This window comes from Rhincodon typus, chromosome 9 (genome assembly GCF_021869965.1).
Source record: "Rhincodon typus isolate 14 chromosome 9, sRhiTyp1.1, whole genome shotgun sequence".
In the NCBI taxonomy this organism is placed as follows: Eukaryota; Metazoa; Chordata; class Chondrichthyes; order Orectolobiformes; family Rhincodontidae; genus Rhincodon; species Rhincodon typus.
In genome coordinates this window covers 54,991,965-55,011,185 of record NC_063340.1, presented here as the reverse complement: position 1 = coordinate 55,011,185, position 19,221 = coordinate 54,991,965, and the positions used below count along the sequence as shown (strand labels likewise).

The following is a 19,221-nucleotide window of genomic DNA, read 5'->3' as shown; positions in this document are numbered from 1 at the left end:
GTGGCCTGTTTCAATTGAAAAATTTGGCAGAAACGTGAATGTTAAATTGCTGAGTTTGCCATGTACTCCTGCTAATTCTGGTTTTTGTCATGCTGGTACCTGTTTAACCCTCTTTATTAGCTCTGTCATGCTTAGCCATTTACTGGGCAATGGACGGTCAGAATCGGCACAGTTCCAAGGGGAAAAAAACACAGTCGATTGTTTTGGGATCAAGGAAAGATTCTTCTGCAATGCAGTTCAGTAAATGGTTTAATGTCTACACTGGTGCTGTCATCCTCTGAACCTTAAAAGGAAGACACACAAACACACTACAGTAAACCTTCTTTTTCCAGTTACTTGAAACAGTTTAAAATACTGTTCAGAAGAAAACCATCACATTTGTTCGTAAGATGGCTATTTTCCCACAGGGAGACATTCATGGGTCATTGTCACCTATTGTAGCAAGGATTGGACCCTAACACTGAGCATGCACTGTCCATATTTATGCCTCTGACTTCTTTCAAAGTGCTTGTGGGGACATCAGCAACATCAGTTAGTTTGCTGTATGAATGGTAATGTGGCACATCACTGACATAATGTGTGGGCGTAGTCTGATATTCGGAAAGTAACAGCATTGGATTTTCTCACATTTCTAGATTCCCACAGGTGGTGGGCATTGTCACTCACATGCACATAGCCCTGCACGCTCTCCTTGAAGCAGATCTGTTTTTGAACAGAAAAGGCTTCCATTCGCTCAGTGTGGAGCTTGTTTGTGATCACATGAGGCCAGTGTCTGGTATCCTGGCTATGGTCAGAATGCTTTCATAACATGCATATTCTGAATATCCTCTCTGTAGCACCTGACCTTGGTGTAGAGCAGGGCTAGGAGTCAAGGAGAGAAGATAGAGGTGAAGCTCCTTCTTGAATTCAATCAGTGGCTTGCTATGCTATTTCAGAGAGCAGGTAAGAGTCAACTACATTGCTGTGGTTCTGGACTAGAGCCGAAAGGGATGACAAATTTCCCTCCCTAAAGAACATTAGCTTTTAAAGCAATGTGGTATGTTCATGGTCATCATCACTGATATTAGCTTTTTATTCCAGGTTTGTTTAACTTAATTTAGATATGTCAGGGTGAGATTTGAATTTATATTTTTGGATTATGAGTCCAGTAACATAATCACAATGCCATTGTACTTTCATACAATCTTATGCTGATTTCTCAACATCTAGCGCATGTCTCTTTTCAGTAACCCTGTAGATCAGAAATAATGACTCATGCATCAACAAGGGTTGTCATCAAGCAACCTGTTGGGATCCTGAAGCAACAATCACATGTCATTGACAAATTGGAAGAGGTTCATCAGGCCAGTCTTAAGTGTGTCTCCAGTTTCTTAATGCTGCCTCTCAATCCAGTTATTAAAAGGAAAATTACTTTGAGTCTACCTGGAGAGGAAGATATGGAATGGGAAGATAAAGAAGGAATTGAAGAAAGCAGACAAACATGGCCCAACAGCAAGCATCCAGAGTTGCGCCTTAGAAGTGATTCTCTTAATTAGTCCCTTCCTCCCCAACACCAATAGTTTCTTCATTCATTTGATCTAATCCTCAGACAAACGATATTATTGCCCTCAGTCTGCACAACTTTTGAGTTCTGCTTGTGCCTATAACATTAGGAAGACAAAACAGGTATACCAAAAACAAATATTTAATTTTGTTACTAAATCACACTTCTTTCTTGATTTGACAAAGGTTGATTTGATTTCTATCTTACTGTAAATCAGCTATGGGCAATCCATAATGCCTGCCTTCTGTTGGTGGCACATGACCAATTCTAGTGCACCTGGAATGTTGTTCCTGTGTAACTAGACCTCAGAACATGGAAGGTTACTGAAATTCTGCTGATAGTACTTGAGATGGCTGTGCTGAGCACCCTCAATAGGATCTGAATGCTGAGCTGGTTACTGACTGCTGGGAGTTGGCTTTGGTCAGGGTGATCTGATCCAGCTGGTTGTCATTGTTGGAAAGAGAGTGACCTGGGAACCAGAAAATGCCCTCATCATTGACTTTCCTTTGCTCTGCACTCAAACAGAGAGCCATAATATACTGTGAGACTCTCTGAGATCCTACTCATGCTCACTTTCAATCTTTGTAAACTGGTAAATAGCTCTGTAGTCAAAGTCAAGGTGCTAAGTATCTGAGCTTCTGTCGAATAAGTCAGAGCTGTTACCAATTAATCCATCAGAGTGGGGATCCTGTAATATTCATAGAGCTGAAACACGTTCTGTCCCTCTGCCCTTGCTCCTACATGCTCATGCTGGACGGGTCTTCAAATGCAGACACTCCTTAAGTATGCACAGTGACAGGCTCTAAGCTGGTAACAGCAGTTTTGAGGTTGAGGTACATTTCCTGTTCTTGTTTGCTGCTGGCCTGTTTTTTTTTCCCCGTGTAGGATGCATGTATCTTCTGGATCTCAAATGTAAGAAAGGGAGAAGAGTTGTATTTAGTGACATAGATAAGCAAAGATGGTTACATGGCTTTTGAAAAGAAGCTGCAATCTCATGCACCAAGTGTAAAGGTGGGATTTCAGTGAGAAGGACAGAGGGATGCCTGAAAGTCCTTTACTGTCACCAGAGGCCAAGCTTCTAATACAGCCTGTTCCCATGATGCCCATAACTTGCTCTCCAAGTGGGGACAAGCAAATGGATTGAAAGAAAAAAGTGTGTCATGTTAGAACAGTGAGAATCTTTGAGGATGTGCAAGTCAGGGTAGAATGTATAGATAATGTGTGCTAGATGGCAGAGGTGTGTCAAGGTGAAAGAAGCAATTGTGTAGTGGCAGCTCCAGTGTGTTGCAGTAGGAACTGACAACAGCAGAGTAAAGTGTGTTGCAGCAATTGTAGGAGAGTAATAACAATTGAGTGAGGAATGGCTGGTGAGAACAATGGCAATAGTTGGTGCTGGGCTAATCATTGATTAAATATAGGAAGATGTTTATGGACAAGGAGAGCTAGGGTAAGTTTCCTGGCCCATACCTATCATGAATCTTTAGCTAAATCTTACCATTTTTTTGGCTAAGTCTGAGTGGTATAGTGTTTTTTGGAGGGTTTTTCGCTGCAAGGCCTAGCAAGTTCGCTTGGTATATTTTACCAAACATGGCACATTAATTAAATACCACACCCCATGGTGTTCCTCACATCCAATTCCGGCCCTATCCTATCATGCACCGTTTCCGGAACAGTTTGCCAGTCAGTGAATATCAGGGAATTCACCGGCATTCCTTGCTTCCGTGATATCTCTAAAAGTGCATTGTGCCTTCAGACAAGTCCTGTCAGTCCAGAATTGCCCTGCATTTCTAATATTTCCTAATGTTTACCCCAAAAATGGCAGACAGAGGGAAATCATTGCCCACAGTACAGCCAGGGACACTGTGGGGTGGTGCAGAGGTGGCACATCCTCTTCCCCCAGGACCAGGAATGGAAGCCAGGACACTGGACCATATCAGCTGGTCCGGGATTGCCGCCCAGGTTAAAACAGTCTTAGCTACCTGAAGGAATGCCCAGTGCTGCAATTACCTTCTCAATTCTGCCGGAGTAAATGCCGCCATCTTCTCTCCAATACTTCACACTTACTCCATCCCCACTACTGCACCCACTTCCCACCAAAGCTTATCCTTTGCCACGCTCATTATTACCTACAACATCTCTCACACTGTCACCCTCCCCAACCCCTGATGGCTCTATCCCTACATGCCCTCTGCACTACTTGTTCAGGACACCTCCCCACATATACCAAAAGGAACGGCTATGCCAGTCACTTTAATCGCCTGTAAGACTTGTCCCTCTCATTTCGGGGGTAAAATAGTCCCCAAAAGGGCAGAAAGAGACAAGATGGGTGATGGGATGTCTCTCATTCTGCTCCTCACCTCTTATGTGGAGAACATCCTGAATCTGACTATGCTGAATTGCTGAATGACTGCCCCTAGGCTGCTGGACTGGTGTTGGAGGCTACCCTAGACTTAGTGTGCCGGGGAACCCTGTATGAAAGCTATGCCTCTTGAATTGACTGAGGACTGCTAATACCCATGACAAGCTTCCTGGCTCTGTGTTTGAGCTAAATAGCAAGGCAAGAACCAAGTAATATCAGTTTCATATATCTAGCCAAGTGGATTCATGCAAAAAGGCAAGGCAATGCAAGGCAGGAATGATGTGACTGTACAGGTAGGCTTAGAAGGGGTGCTCACTATGACAGCAAGTGAAGAGTCCAAAGATGCAGCCTGGCCCAGTTTATGGGCTGTGTGATTGTCCCTGAGTGCACAGTGTCCTTGCAACAGCATTACAATAGTGCAGCACTGACATGCAGAAATGTTATGTAAGTGGATCATAAATGTGTCGTGAAGGTTCTTAAAAGCTGATACGCTCCACATCGGACATGTATGTGGTGGGTACCCTGAAATGTTACTACCCATTGTCCAACATAGAGATTATATGGAAAAGTGGCATGTTGTCTCCACCAGGTACCTGCTGTGGTATCAATTTTTTTTCCTCTCCTTTAACTGTTTTGTGCATTTGGCAAGATAAGAAAGCTGATATTACTGAGGCAGGTTGTGCCATTAAAAATGTATTTACCAAGCATTAATTGACGTTAATTGGCAACTTGTGCTGCCTAGCAAGAAACTCCCATGCGCGCTTGTGAAAAGCATAAAAGATGGCATCATATGCTGCTGATGTCAAGATGGGCCTTGCTGGATTTTTCGTCTGATTTTGCTGTACATCTTGGTGTAGCCCACTTCGCTTAGACCCACAGAAGATCCACCCTTTGTCTTGGGCACAGTCCTCTCTCATACTCTTCACACAATGCCAACTTTTTGCACTCGAGCCTGGCAATTACCTTCTCTATTCTGCCGGAGTAAGTGCTGCCATCTTCTCTCCAAAACTTCACACTTACTCCATCCCTACTACTGCACCCACTTTCCACCAAGTCTTATTCTCTGCCGCTCTCATTATTACCTACAACATGCCTGGTGGATAGAAGAGGCCCCACCTTCAGTTGACTTTTTCTACCAAGACCTCAAAATTGGGGTCTGAACAAAAAACGGAGCAGGGCCTTGTGGCTTTTCCTGTATCTGGCATTGCCCACAGAGTGTACGTCCCCTTTATGAGGTGCAGCTTGCCTTCAAATTGCATCAAGTATGTGCAAAACCGGCGCCCCCATCAGGTCAGTTGCCTGTCAATAATGTGAGTTTTGTTGGCAGCGTGCCTGTCGTTATTGATGAGATCCAGTTGTTCGACATCTTCCTTGTAGGCAGGTGATTAGCCAGCGTTGTGACAGCAATGTCCATTCTGCCTCCAAAAGCCCACTCAAAGCAATTGCAGTGTTTCATGTTGCCATGTTTATCTGTATTAACATATCATTAGGAAACCAATTCATCCAACTTCATGTTTTGAAAGAAATTTAAAAGTATTTTCAAGCTAGCATTTTATATAGCTCTATATCTGGCATTTCTTTTTACACTGGTGCTCCAGGTGATTTTATTTATTTTAGGTTTAAATATGCTCTGTTGATAAACATGGGGGAAATTTTGACTAACCTCTAAACTGTGGTTTTCATGTGCTAGAATAAAGCTGAATGGCACCAAAATGTAAAGACAATAATGTTGAAAGGATAATATATCTTGTGACATCAACATTTAAGTCACTGCCCTATACCAAGCTCATTTTTGTATAACTAATGCACCGACCCTCGCTTTAGAGATGCAAGGAGAGGGCAGGCTGGGCTTTTCTAATCATGTTGAATGCTAGGTCATAGATCTCTGTCCCTGAGATAGAAGCAAAAATATTTGTGCATATTTTATGTACAATTCTAATTTAATCTTAAAAATAGATGGTCATACATGAACCCTATGTATGTAAATTCTCTTATGGTTTCCAGCTATTTCTGCCTGATCACCATATGTACTGTTGAAAGTCACCAATTTTACTTGTCCAGTCCCAGAATGCTATAAAAGTGGCTGCTTGTCACTGAACTGCAGATTCTGTCTCTGACTACAAGTCATTTGCATGTAAAAATCGTATTATCTGCCTTGGAATTTGGCTTATAATCTTTTTTATAAGGGAACGTTTACCGAATTCCTTTATTTTCCCCCATTTGAAATATTTCATAAATTTTTCTGGACTTTGGCAACGTTAGTTTTATTTCAGCAAACCAAGGATGGACTGTGTTGTGATCTGTGGTATTTATAGATGTGAGCTGAAATAACCTCTGCTCATATCAGACAGTGTTGCAGCTTCTTACATTGTGCACAGTTACAAAATTAAGAATTTCACATTCTGAAAGCTGAAAGACCACCTCAGTAATAAAAATTTGCAAGTGTTGTATGTTGGCTGAGAATCATGTTGTATTATAAAGGAGCAGGTTCGCACTGGGAGAGTTTTAAAAAAATGAAGTTTTACTGAAATCCAAAGACCATTTCAGTGCATTTATTCCTTCTAGAAAGCTTTGCATCAGTCTGTACTGAAAATGTTTATACAATATATATTTTGATATTTCCCCTGCGATAAACCGATGTCATTGTCTTTGGCAAGAGCAAAACAAAAACACAGTAGTGTAATAACAGTGTAGTTGGCGTTGCTCCCCAATTTGTGTTTTGCAGCTACACAAGATTCAAACTCAGATGCATAGATACAAATTGCTTACTAATCTACGTACAGCTAATTTATATTGGATAGACTTTAATGAGATGCACCCAATCTTTTTACTTGTGCCATGATTAGAATCAAGCCCCAGGTCTTGATAAATATTCCATCAGAGTATTCAAATTACCCTTAAGGGCATTAATATAGGATAATAGATGGCTGGCAGTGAATTACAAGGCAGTAATTCAATCGAGTGGCTCTGATGATGTCATAAATTGAAGGTACTAAGTGGCTTCTGAACATTTGCAGACTCCCCCTCCCACAGTCCCCTCTTCCCCACCCCCGCTTCCCCCCCCCCCCAACCTAGTTTAATTACCATCTTAATCCTGCTGTCAGTCATTACTTTCTTTAATGTACAATATGTAAAAGAATGCTTGGTGCAACCTTCAACAGTTTAGGATGCCATGGTGGGTATAGTGGCTTGGTAAAGGACTCAGGCTTAGGTTTGATCATGCCAGTCCACTGAGTTGGTGATTTCAGTAAATTTGTATCAGGAGTGAGCGTCAATCCGAGGGAGTTTCTGCCCCATTTCCACTGAGTTCATTCCGGGGAATTCAGCTGTACCTAGATGAGTAGAGGCCTTGGAGGGAGGATGATGTCTGTTCCAGTATAATGCTCAATTGTCTAGAAAGGCAAGAAGGGAATGCCTCAAATAAATTAATTTGGCCTCATATTTTTTAAAATTTGGATGCACAACGTAACTTTTCGTCAACTTGTATGTGTCTAATGGAGTTGTTTGAATATTGTGTTATAATGGAGGTTGAGATACGGCGTGTGAGGGTGCTGTTTTTGGAGTAGGAAGACTTCTGAACTGGAAACTTCAGTCAAATCTATTTATTATTAAACTGGCACCGCTTTTTCTTTGGTTGATATTGCATAAAGTAGATTTCAACTAATTTTGACATCTCATTTTGAAATGACTTCCTTCTTTATCCTTCTGCCCCTACACCATGTATTATTTCCTGACCAAATGTTTAGATAGCTGGGGTTGTAGTGGGTTTGTAACCAGCCACAACTGGTGTTTAGCTTGAGTTCCCCTTGTTAGTTTTTCTTCCTCTGATGGATCAACAGAGTCTTATGTTGAGAGATTTGGTGAAGGCGAAGGGTCATAGCATGAAATTTTATGGCCTCACTCATGGTGTGTTAGGAGGTCAGAGGGTATGCAGTTGGATGGAATGGTCATGTGCTTTAACCCCATCACCACCGGACTTAAATCAGGAGCAGGAATGTCCCCTTGTTGGACTTCTCTCCTTGTTGCCAACTGAGGCCTCATATGGACAATGAATGACTATTTAAGAGCCTCATCAGTCTGATGCAGGTATAAACTCAGTGGTGGGTAAACCTGCTGACAGGTAAAACTCTGCAATGTACTTGTTTCCCAGACTAGGGGTAGGCCAGACTTGTGTTGAAAGGTACTCTGTGCTTGATAAAGGGACATGACATCTCAAAGTGGGAAGTCCACTGAGAACCACACCCTCTGTTCTTGCTGCAGATACTTACACACCCCTTTCCCCATGATCCCCACTCTGCAAAACTCACTTCGCCATTATTTAGTTGTGGCATGGGTGACATTTCAACCCTAGACCTTCAGTCGGTGTTGTTCCTGCAGCAGCCATAACCTCCCAGAGGCGCTGCTGTTCAAAGGAGCTGCTCATCTCTGAATGGTCAGAAGCCCTCAGTAGGCAACATTTCCACCCTGGGGTCTTTTGATCCCTGGAAAGACCCCCATTGGCTACTTTAAGTGTCTGAGTAGCATTTAATACCAATGCACCATCCCAGAGGATGCAATGAAAGATCTCCCTTCAGTTCTCCAGCTAGCAGGGAGATCCTCGCTACTTCTATAAAATCCAGCCCATTTGTTGAACACTATCAAATTGTAAGAGAGAGGGTAAATGAAGGAACTACGGGATTTATATAACCTCAAACTGCCAGAGAAAGAGTTGAAATCAGTGTGATTATTTGAATGGAGGACAGCTTATTTAGAGTCTAGCACCTTTCTGTTCAAGATTGGTGAGCACCTGTTAACTATTTGTTCAGGCAAAAAAAAATCCAATTTAAAATGTGATCTTTTCTCCCCCTTTTTTCCCCTCATTGAAGACGCTGGGGTGCAGTTCCACAAGTGTCGACAGCCCTACCTATCTTCGCCCAAGAGCCCATTCTACATGTGGAAGCTTAAACCGTGAGTATCAGCAGGTTGTCTCACTCTGAATGGCAATAGAACCACCCAGCTCTTGATATCTGCAGATACACTTTCCAGCACCCAGTCAACTATTGTGCTGGAACCCTGGCAATTTTACTTCCCTCTGTTCTTTTCCTCTTCCTTGGTCTAGAGACACCAAGGTTGATTGCAGTATCCTATCACCGCTTCTGAGATCATTGAACTCAGCATGGATCAGATACTGAGCTTGGGCTGTTGCAGTCCTGCATCGCTCAATGTATGCCCAGTGATGCATTAACCTTACTAACCAAGCCGGGAAGCTAAATTATTTGGATTTTTTTTAAACTATATTTTCATATTTGCCATGTCCTATTTCTCTCAAATCTCAGGTTTGTTGATGACATTAAGAAAATTTTTTTTGCCTTTTTAGTAGGTGACATGATCCTCCCATAAACTTGAACCTTTCTGACCTGAAAACCAATATACCAATATAATCCTAAATCCCGAGTGAACAGTAACTACAGCTCCGTGGAATTAAATAAGCATAGCTGAGATTAGAAAGAAATCCACTGATAGATGTTGTGTCTAAGGAATGCATTCAGGAGAGCTATAACGTGATTTTACATTCACACTGCCCACCTGTTGAGTGACTGAACCTTTGGGAGTAGGGACTGGACAGAGACAAACCAACAAAACAAATGGGGGTGAAGAGTGAGAATTCATCAGTTTGAGTGCCAGTGCTTGACACTTGGCAACAGGTCGTGTGTCGGCTTTCTCAGTGGGGGTCTCACGCACAATAAGATGGGGAACATCAATGCAAGGCTTAGAAGAGAAAGTCACGTCGAAAGGGCATGGCAGTATTGTAACAGTTATTGGAGCCAGAAAGGATATTTCTAGTGCACTGCGAAGTACTCCTCTGGTTTGATGAGGATCCAACTCAAAGATTTGTATCCAATCTGGAGAAGGAAAAAAAAATGAAATTAGAATGAGTCTGCTTTTGCTTTGCTTTTGATAAAAAAAATTGGTGAGTAATAAATTCATCAAACTAAAAATGCAGAAGCTAATGGACTGCTCAAGTTTCAATGCATGGAAAATAGAAAGCAGGCTCCTGTTACTGCAAAGATACACAGATGCTGTCTGCTTTAATCGCTTGGTCATGGTTGGCAGACAGTTAGTCATCACAGGCTATGACAGGGTGAAAGCAGGGTGCCAGTGTCCCTTTCAAGTGAAAATTTGATGCAGAAAACATTCTCTTTCTCCCTCCCTAGAAGTTAACAGCAACATTTTACTTCAAATCATTAGTCTCGCATAACTCAATCAATATGGATTTACTCAAAAATCAATTTCCTACCGCAAATATGATTGTTAAATAATTCACAAGTAACAAGCCCTCTGGCACCTGGAGGTTGAAGGGGGTAAGTAGTGAACAAGATTTAAAGCAGATTTCAATTAAATGGAGAGAAAAAAGATATTAACATTCAGTCAGGCTTTGAAACTTTTCTTCACTTGGTCAGAAAAATCTTTCTTTAGGAAAGGGGGGGCAAGTGGAGGAAAGCATAGATCAGTGCAGGTGCAATGAAGCAAATTTAAATGTTCAGCATATGTAAGTGCAATCTGAAAATCATTGTCTTGCAAAGAACGCTTGAAATTGGTCCCTAATGGCCCCTGCTTTTGTCATATGGTCTTGATTATAACGATAAAATTGCATTGCCATGCCTTTAGTGAGAACGAGGTGGATGAATTATTGTTACGTGTATTGAATACTGTGTGTCTGTGTGTGTGTGTGTGTGTGTGTGTGTGTGTGTCTGAGAGTGAGTGAGTGAATGAATCAAGGCAGTCACTGGACATCTACTGTGTCTTTGCAGCAGTTTTCAAAGAGGCTACCTCTCCTGCTGAAAGGTACCTGCTGTAGCAGCATTATTTTACTGGGAAAACCAGCAGGATGCTTGAAGGTGTGTGGAAAGTTGGTGCAGATATGATTGCTGAATCTCTGTTTGCATCAAGCTCAATAATAAATTCTAGCTAATTCATTTTTTATTCTCTCTTGGGGTCTGCTTGCAGACTTGACTTAACAGAGGAAGCATCATGTTACTTCCTTTAAATAATTGATGTCTTTCAGCCTAAGCCAGCTCAGAAGAAAATCTGAAAATAGTGACTGATTAAGTAAATATGTAGCTTCTGCATTCCTGATACGTGGGTGGGATTGCTGTCATTGGATCTTTGTGCAAAGCTTTCCATTTTAGAGGATGTACATTTGACAGATTGTCATTGCTACCGAAACTGCCATTAAAGAGACTGTTGTCCTTTTAGTTTGGCCGATGTAGGCAGATTTCTGCTAATAATACAAAAATAACAGTTCTCCATAACCACTTCCACTACATACCAACTGTAGAATTTGCTGAAAAATGTGATTTTTCAATGAAATGCGCAGTAATAACTTCACAATCGTTAATGTTTCAATGTGATCGTCATCACAAATCAATGATCCTGAGTGCTCTGCCCATTGGCATATCCACACTGAAAGCCAGAATCAGCAGAAAAACAAACCCAAAATGGAATAAAACTAACCCATACAATTTACTGTATGTATTATTAAAAATAACAGATACCTAGTAGTGATTACAAGGCAGTAATCTAATCTCAGAGTTTAGATGACAGTTATAAACCACTCAAGGTTTGCTCTTGTGGCTTATGACATCACCTGAAGCCCTCTATTAAATTACTGCTTTGTAATCATTTTTTGGTAATCATTACTCTCCAAAACACATGGCATTTCTTATTTTCTAGTAATCCGCTCTGAAAACAAACTTATAATTTTTCAATGACAGATGTGATGCCCTTTTAACATCGAGTCAAATATTCTTATCAAGTTTATTATCCTTTACCTGTGGAATTGTTTTGAACAGTGCATTACATAGTGTAAAGAGTAATCTGAGTTGCTAGTGATTTAAAACAAGAGTTTAATCACTCGTCTGTTGATATAAACTGTGTGACTTCTGTTTTCTTGGTTCACAGTCCAAGGGACGTTATGATTGTTAGTTCAAGCCCTTGTTGCTAGCAGCCCTAGTATCTTAGCTGTGACGGGCCACTGTCTGGTTGGAAAATATACAATTAAAATAAAACCACATGGTATTTTACTTGACTATAAGAAAATGATTGTTACCACTTAACATTTTGGAATCTGTGTAAAAGTACTGAGCATTCAAATTAATTACGATAGCTCAGTTATTGCCTGATGCAGCCCTTCTTCTTTGGAGGGTATGGGGCAAAGGCGGGGGTGAGGGTGCAGTGGATGAGGTGTGCTCAAGATGACTACAATCAAGTTGCTTAACAATGAGAGATTTTGCAGCAAAACCCAAGTCAGTCCTCACCTTACATAACCTCTTGAGTTCACAAAGTGTATTTTCCAGCAAAACTCAGATTCCCTTCTGTCGGTACCAAACCTGGGAGATGGAGGACAGTCTATATTTGCTGCAGCACTGTCTCGATTTGAACCAATTACTCAGAACATGCTAGTGGTGAACTTTTGGTTGTTGGTCATCACACCTTCTTGAGTGGTGTTTATGCAATCGTAGATTTATAACTCATATTTTTCTAGAAACTGTCTTATTTTGAGGCATCCTTTCATGAAACATTTGCTGCGCAGTTAATTTTAATATTTGTCCATTCAAAGAACAGAAGTAACTTTTTGTTCGTGAATGTGCATTTTGTTCTTTATGTATTTGGCTTTGCGCTCATAGCTGTGTAGTTTGGGTGTCTATGCAACTGACTTTTGTTCTTTTAGCTGGGTGTCTGCCAAGCATGGAAACAGCACACAGTTGAATATCCAAGGTCAGTGAGACAAACTGTATATTCTGAATCAAATGAAAATATAAACTCTTGAGCCTTCTTGTATAACAGAAGATGTTAAGAAGCTTTATATGTTTTCACCAAAGTTGCTTTGAACTCTGAGTCAATCAATGAATCAATCAAGGAAGCAATAAATTTGTGATAAATATGAAGCATTGCAATTCTCTGAAGAAGTGCTGAATCGTACGCAAGTCTGAATGCCTATGACCCAACGTAATTGTGCAAAATAATGATTACTAATAGTTAATAGGGATACTTTTATTGTCAGGTCAGCCAATGTATTAGTGGAAAATTAAACAATCTAAACTTTTTGTTGCAGACTGCACCTTACGTAAAAAAAATGCAATATGGAGCAAAAATGAGCATGATGACTAACCTTTTGAAGCAAATAGTAACACTGAAAGAAACTTAAGTGCATGGACTCAATAGTCGGAGAATCAGGATTAAAGATCTCCCTTATTTACCTGTAATCCAGGTTGTTGCCTGACAATGTGGTCTTGCATTGCTGTTCCATGGTGCAATTGTCAGGGCGGGGAGAGTGCAGGTCAGGGAAGACAATACTACATGTCATTCTTGTGCATCTCAATGAAACTATTTCTGCGATAAGGCCAGGGACTTGAGAAACTCGTGGCCACATTTGCTGACCTGTCCTTCAAAACGTATTTATACTGTAGCTGGAAGATTAAATTGTACCGAGAAGAAAATAAGTTTAAAGTCAGGATAATAATATGGAAAATTTAACGTGATGGCAGCCTTAGAGTCACAATATATTCCAGATGATAAGTGTTTAAAATTAACCAGATTCCAGACATACTATTTCTATAGAAATTACTCCAAATAGCCATTACATCATACCGTTTATGTGCTTGAGTATTAAGAATAGATGGTGCTACAGTATAGAATCTGGTATCACAAACTAGCAAACTGGTAAGAAAATTGACCAGCTTTTACAATCTTATCAAGTAAAATATTTTTGTGTGTGTATGTGTGTGTGCTCGCACATGTGTGTGAGAGAGAACACAGTGATGACATCTGTTCATGGCAAGAGTCTGCCCATGAAGTCTTTTAATATGGAAAAGCTCATGTGCTGCAGCTCCCATGCAGTCCTGGCTGACCAGTAGACTGTCCCACTCCCAATGGCCTGCCTTCAGCATATCGGATAGATTTGGAGATTGATAGTAGTCAGTGGAGAAAGAACGGTGCTTTCCACTAAATTCCAAGAAACATCTAGCAAACCCACTTTCCAGATTTTGATGTCAATTTTATTCTGATGCTAACTATAGGGGATTTCTGGATTTAGGGAACAATGAGGTCATTGAGTAGCCTGAAGTTCTAATCAAATCAAAACCTTGGAACTCCATCCCTAATAGCGCTGTTGGTGCACCTACACCATACTGAACTCTGGACTGCAATGGTTCAATAATGTGGCTCACCACCATCTTCTCCAGGGCAATTAGGAATAGACTATAGTTGCTGGTCCAGTCTCCAATGCCTGTATTTTGTCAAGGAATTTAAAAAGAAGAATAATCTTCACACCAAGACATCAAGCCAAGAAGTAAAAGTACTGTTCATTGTTCAATTTTTAGCCAATCTAGAGTGAACAAAATAACTATTGGGACAGATGCAATAGATTGAGGCACAAGCTAAAATATCATAAAATTTTTAAAAGATATAAATATTTATTTTCATCACTTTAAGAATCTGTGGATTTTTTTATTATGAAATGAACTCTCCAGACTTCTAAAATTAGATTTTCAAGCTGAAAGTTTGTTCAGTAATTATGATTTCGAACAACATTAAAAGCTCGATTACACCTCATTTCACAAGGCGCAGCACGTTTAATTCTTGTTTACAGTGAGAAAAATACATTAAAAGTTGAAAGTCACATCACATCACTAATTTCTGTGACACTTGCATCTGCAAAGACTGTAATGGAGTACCTTGTGGAGGAGCAGAGTATCCCTGACAGCAACTTTTGAATTTCTGCATTTAACAATGTGTGCATAACAGAGGCTGCTGTCTCTTTTACAGAGTATTGACATTGATGACAGTTTTTCCATAATTATAACCACAAATCTGACCCCAAATCTTCCTTATATGGTAGAACCAAGAATAAATATCCACCTCGGCTTACAGCCATTAACAATGGAGAAAAACAAATTAAAATATACAACAATTTTCTACATGAAGCATACATTGTATTAAGAATTAAATACTTTTTACCTTAATTTTGCAATTAGAAAATGCATAACATGAACTTTCATTTCAAAAAAACTGACCGTACATCTTAACATTCAGAATAACTTTACAAAAATATTTGGGTCAGAAACTTCAATACCCATACTTCATACAATCAGTCAAGGTTGTGGCAGCAACGTTTAAAAATGATTTTATAGTTAAGGATAGAGGATTAATGTTGACTGAAATTTATGTCAATATGAAAAACTGTTCTTTATAGCACTGTGTATAAACCTTTTGCATGACATTTCAAGCTATACGTTTTTGACACTTATCATTAAAACTGTAAATGCATGTCGGGAAACTTGAAACTTGAAATTTTAGGATTTGGATTTTGTGTTAAATTCCATTTGGCCCATAATTCCATTTTTTAAAAAAAACAGTGCCAAAATGCCTTCAAATGCAAATCTGTGAGCCTTAGCTCAGTTGTAAGGAATGCGTTCAAGATTGTGTGTTATGGGTTAGCATAGCAATTGTTTGAAAGGTCTGACAAAAGAGAATCTGTATGGAGTCATAAACCGCTGGTCATCTCTGACCAGTTTGCTGGATTAATTTGAAGTGGTTAGCAAACCAGTGGACATTGTGTACCTGAATTTCAATTGCTTGGGCTATTTGATTTGGAATGAGGCGACAAGAGTTTTGTAATGTGTTAGGGTTGGGAGAGAGATGAGGGGAAGTAGTATTTTAGCAAGAAGGTTGGACAACTTTGGATTGGCTTTTGAAGGGAGATTATGAGTAAGTAGTTTAAATCTTCAAGGACATCCTCTGTAACTGCATTGTGAATGTCACACCATACAGTTCAAGAAGATGCCTAACTATTACCTTCTCCAGGACAATAGGGATATGAAATAAATGCTGGTCTTGCCACCATGGATTGATATAAAACAACACGTAAGTTGGATAAGCATCTTGAACAGAAACACATTAGATACAACTGTTGGGATAATTGGAAAAAAAGATAGGGAATGTATATTCTTTTCCACTTCAAGATTTTCTATGTTGCTATGATTCATAAAGTGGCTGAATGTTCGATGACAAAAGTCAATGGTACTTATGAAAGGCCTCAGTGCAGTAGTTGCTACAAGTTGCTAGTAGAAGTTCACAACTGTTGTTCTGTCGTTACAATTTTTAGAGTTTCATAAGAATCTCAGACAGAATATTCTACAAGAAGTCTTTATTTTTCAGCTAACACTGAATTGAGTACAGTGGTTGTTGACACTACCAACATGCACTAATTCAAAAGGCAAAGTCAGTAGGCAGAGACCTGGCTTGTAGAATTCAACATAACTAATTTTAAGTCAAAAATCGTTATTAATCAAATGGTGATTTACTTGAAGTAACAACATAGAAAATATATCTTGGATTTTGCACGTGCAAAGAAAACAAATAAGAAGTTAGCATACCTATCAAAAATGTGACTTAAAAGTGCAAAAAGATAATGTTGAAATTACTTGAGGCTTTGGTGAAGCTGCATCTATGTAGTGTTTGGTTGTGATCTGGGTATACAGAAAATGATGAATTATTGACAGAGTTCAGAGGAGGGTTAAAGGGTTAATTCCTGGTTACAAAGGGCTGAGTTCAGAGGAAAGAACGTCAACTCCAAAATCTCCTCGCAGGAAAAGAGAGGTATTTGAGAGAGCTTTGTTAAAAAGGAAATATGCTCATAGGGAATTTGGATCCAGCAGAATTTTTTTCTGTCAGGTATAGACTTTTAAGAAGACCTGTCATGTGAAGGATGCTAACAGCGAATCAGAAATGTAGACACTTTTTAAAATGTAAGGAAGTGATAGAAATACAGCGGGCTGTGAATAAACATGTTTGAACAAGAAGATTTGAAGTCCAATGAACAATATAGCTCTGGACAGCTAACTTCGGAAATATAGATAGGAACACTTTGGGTGTTTGGTCTGATAAGTTGGATGGACCAGGATCTCTCCTGCTCAAAAATATTGCTTTGTCGTGCCATGTTGTCATTTTTGCATTCTGCAAATGTTTATAGCAACTACAAATTAATTAGTATGAACAGGAAGTGCTGCAAACAGACCGCAGATCAGTTAACATTTTTGAAACAGAGAAGACAGATGGTTCAGGTGCCGACCTTTCATTGGAACCGTGTGTAATAATATTTTTGTGTAACCTAAATGTAACATAAATAACTTACATAATATCCATTTAGTTGAAGATCTCTTGTGGGTTTAATTGCAGTTAAACTAGTGTATAAAGTACAGAGTAATCTCCCAATACAACTTGTGCTTTGAGTGCTATGTGCAGACAGCCTGTAGTCATGTGATAACATCTGGGTACTTGGCTCATTTGCATATTGAGTTTTTAATGGGAAATCACCCTAAAGCTGATTATGTAACACCAGGGTCTGAGGAACTGTTCATATCTGGAAAGTAAATTTCCTGTCATCTCCACAGGTGCTGATAAACTTACTATATGTTTTTAACATTTTGTTTCAGATTTCCACTATCTGCCACATTTTGCTGTTTGAAGTAAGGTTCTCTTGTTTGTACCTTGTATATTATGCATAGGACATATAATGTTCTCTATTTTGTTAATCCCTTAGATTAATTGGACTTGACATAAATTTCTTTACCAAAGGACTCCTGTCATACTTTTGGAGGGAGTGTTGGGTAGTAATTGCTACTTCCTAAATGAATGTGTGGCAACAAATCTCATCTTAATAGTACACATTGACAGAGCAGTAGATTACCTTCTTAGCTTGGAATTTGTTTGGAGCCATCAATAAAAATGACTAATTTGATTATTGACCAGCTCTGCTCTTGCATTTTTCTGGTGATTATTATACAAGTAATAATTGAATTTAGAGAAGGGAAAGATTAGGCTGCAATTTTCCCCTTCCTCAAGCCATGAACAATTTATAATGAATAATTTACAGATAAATAGGAAGACTGCAATTTATGCACATTTCAAATGGCAAAATAAATATAATAGTTCAAATCCAATAAATTTGAGATAGATACTTCTTTTAGCCTTTGAGCAACATTTCAAAAGAGGTTATGTATTTAGAATCATAGAAATTCTAGCACAGCGGGAGGTCATTTGGCCCATCATTTCTGTGTTGGTGCTAGGGCCTCAACTCTATTTATCTACTTGAATCCTATTTCCTCCCCTCTTCCCAAATCCTTTTATATTTCTTTTAAAATACTTATCCAGTTACATTAAAATGTTGCAACATTCACTGCCTTAATTGCAGCTTGTGGTAAGAACTTCCATCCTAACGATATTCTTGTGCACAAAATCTCTATTAACTTCCTCCTACATTCTCCGAATGATAATCTTCTGTCTGTGACCCTTTGTTACCAATTCACTGGCCAGTGGAAACAATCCAGCATTGTTTACCTTCTCAAAACCTTTTTGTAATGTTGAAAACCACTATTGCATTTCCCTTTAATCTTTTATACTGAATTATTTCTCTCCTTGCTTATCTTACCATGAGTCTGATGCCGCGTATGATTGGGAAATAATACTGGTTTTCAGCTGAATCTTGAAGTGTTTACTTTTTTCTGTTTATAGTTTAATGGGCACAATAGTGTTGTCCTGCATGAATGAATATCAGTGTTGTGTGCTAGGGCTCCACGACAGATGATACCTCTTATCTCCTGTGATTTAGAATTTAAAAGCCAGTGAAGCTCAACAATTTTATATTCTGATTTAAATGGGCTGAAAATGGTACTGTATTTAAATTTCAAAACTAAAACAAATGTAAATGATGCAGTGTTGTTTATGCATATCAGGTGAAACCACAAGTCTGCTTTTCAACTCTATTCATTTGATATGTGGTTTCAAAACTAAAATTTAGTAGATGAACAGGATTAGATATTTTTAAATGAAGTTAGCAGGCATTGGATTGCAATAATTGGATTGAAAAGACCTCTACCCTAGATTACAATATGCAAATTAATCTGATAGATTCTTATAAAATAATAATCTTCATCATATTGACAATGTATAAGCAAAGCTATTTTGTATTTCTTTTGCCTCCTTTATCCATTAGTTTTGATATTATATGTTAAAATGACTAATGATTGCAATCATTTGTAATTATTGAAAATGGTGAAACCTCATTTATTGGCTTAATTAGAATAACATGCACAAAGCTCCCACTTCAAAGTAGTTTACAAATAACAAACTATTTTGCAGGAATAAATTTGGCTCTTTGTTGGTAAAGTATATTTCAGAATGAATATTGGATTCAGAAATGTGTGATGTACTCTTGAGAGCTGCATGGCCTAGAGAACTTAGTGTTGAAGAAAGGAAGATCTTAAAATTTGACATCTTC

At 39.1% G+C, this 19,221-nt stretch overlaps 1 protein-coding gene across 9 annotated transcripts in view; it reads left to right on the top strand.

The window, feature by feature from the left end:
• Positions 1-19,221, top strand: part of LOC109916298 (estrogen-related receptor gamma) — a 233,776-nt gene that overhangs the window by 10,239 nt on the left and 204,316 nt on the right. For 7 of the 9 annotated variants that reach the window (XM_048601200.1, XM_048601195.1, XM_048601194.1 and 4 more), the window contains one exon: positions 8,768-8,849. The exons of the other annotated variants lie outside the window; for them this stretch is intronic. In XM_048601200.1, coding sequence (XP_048457157.1) covers positions 8,833-8,849 — 17 coding nt within the window. In that variant the 5' untranslated portion in view covers positions 8,768-8,832. The remainder of the gene's footprint in view (positions 1-8,767; positions 8,850-19,221) is intronic. 9 annotated transcript variants of the gene reach the window in all.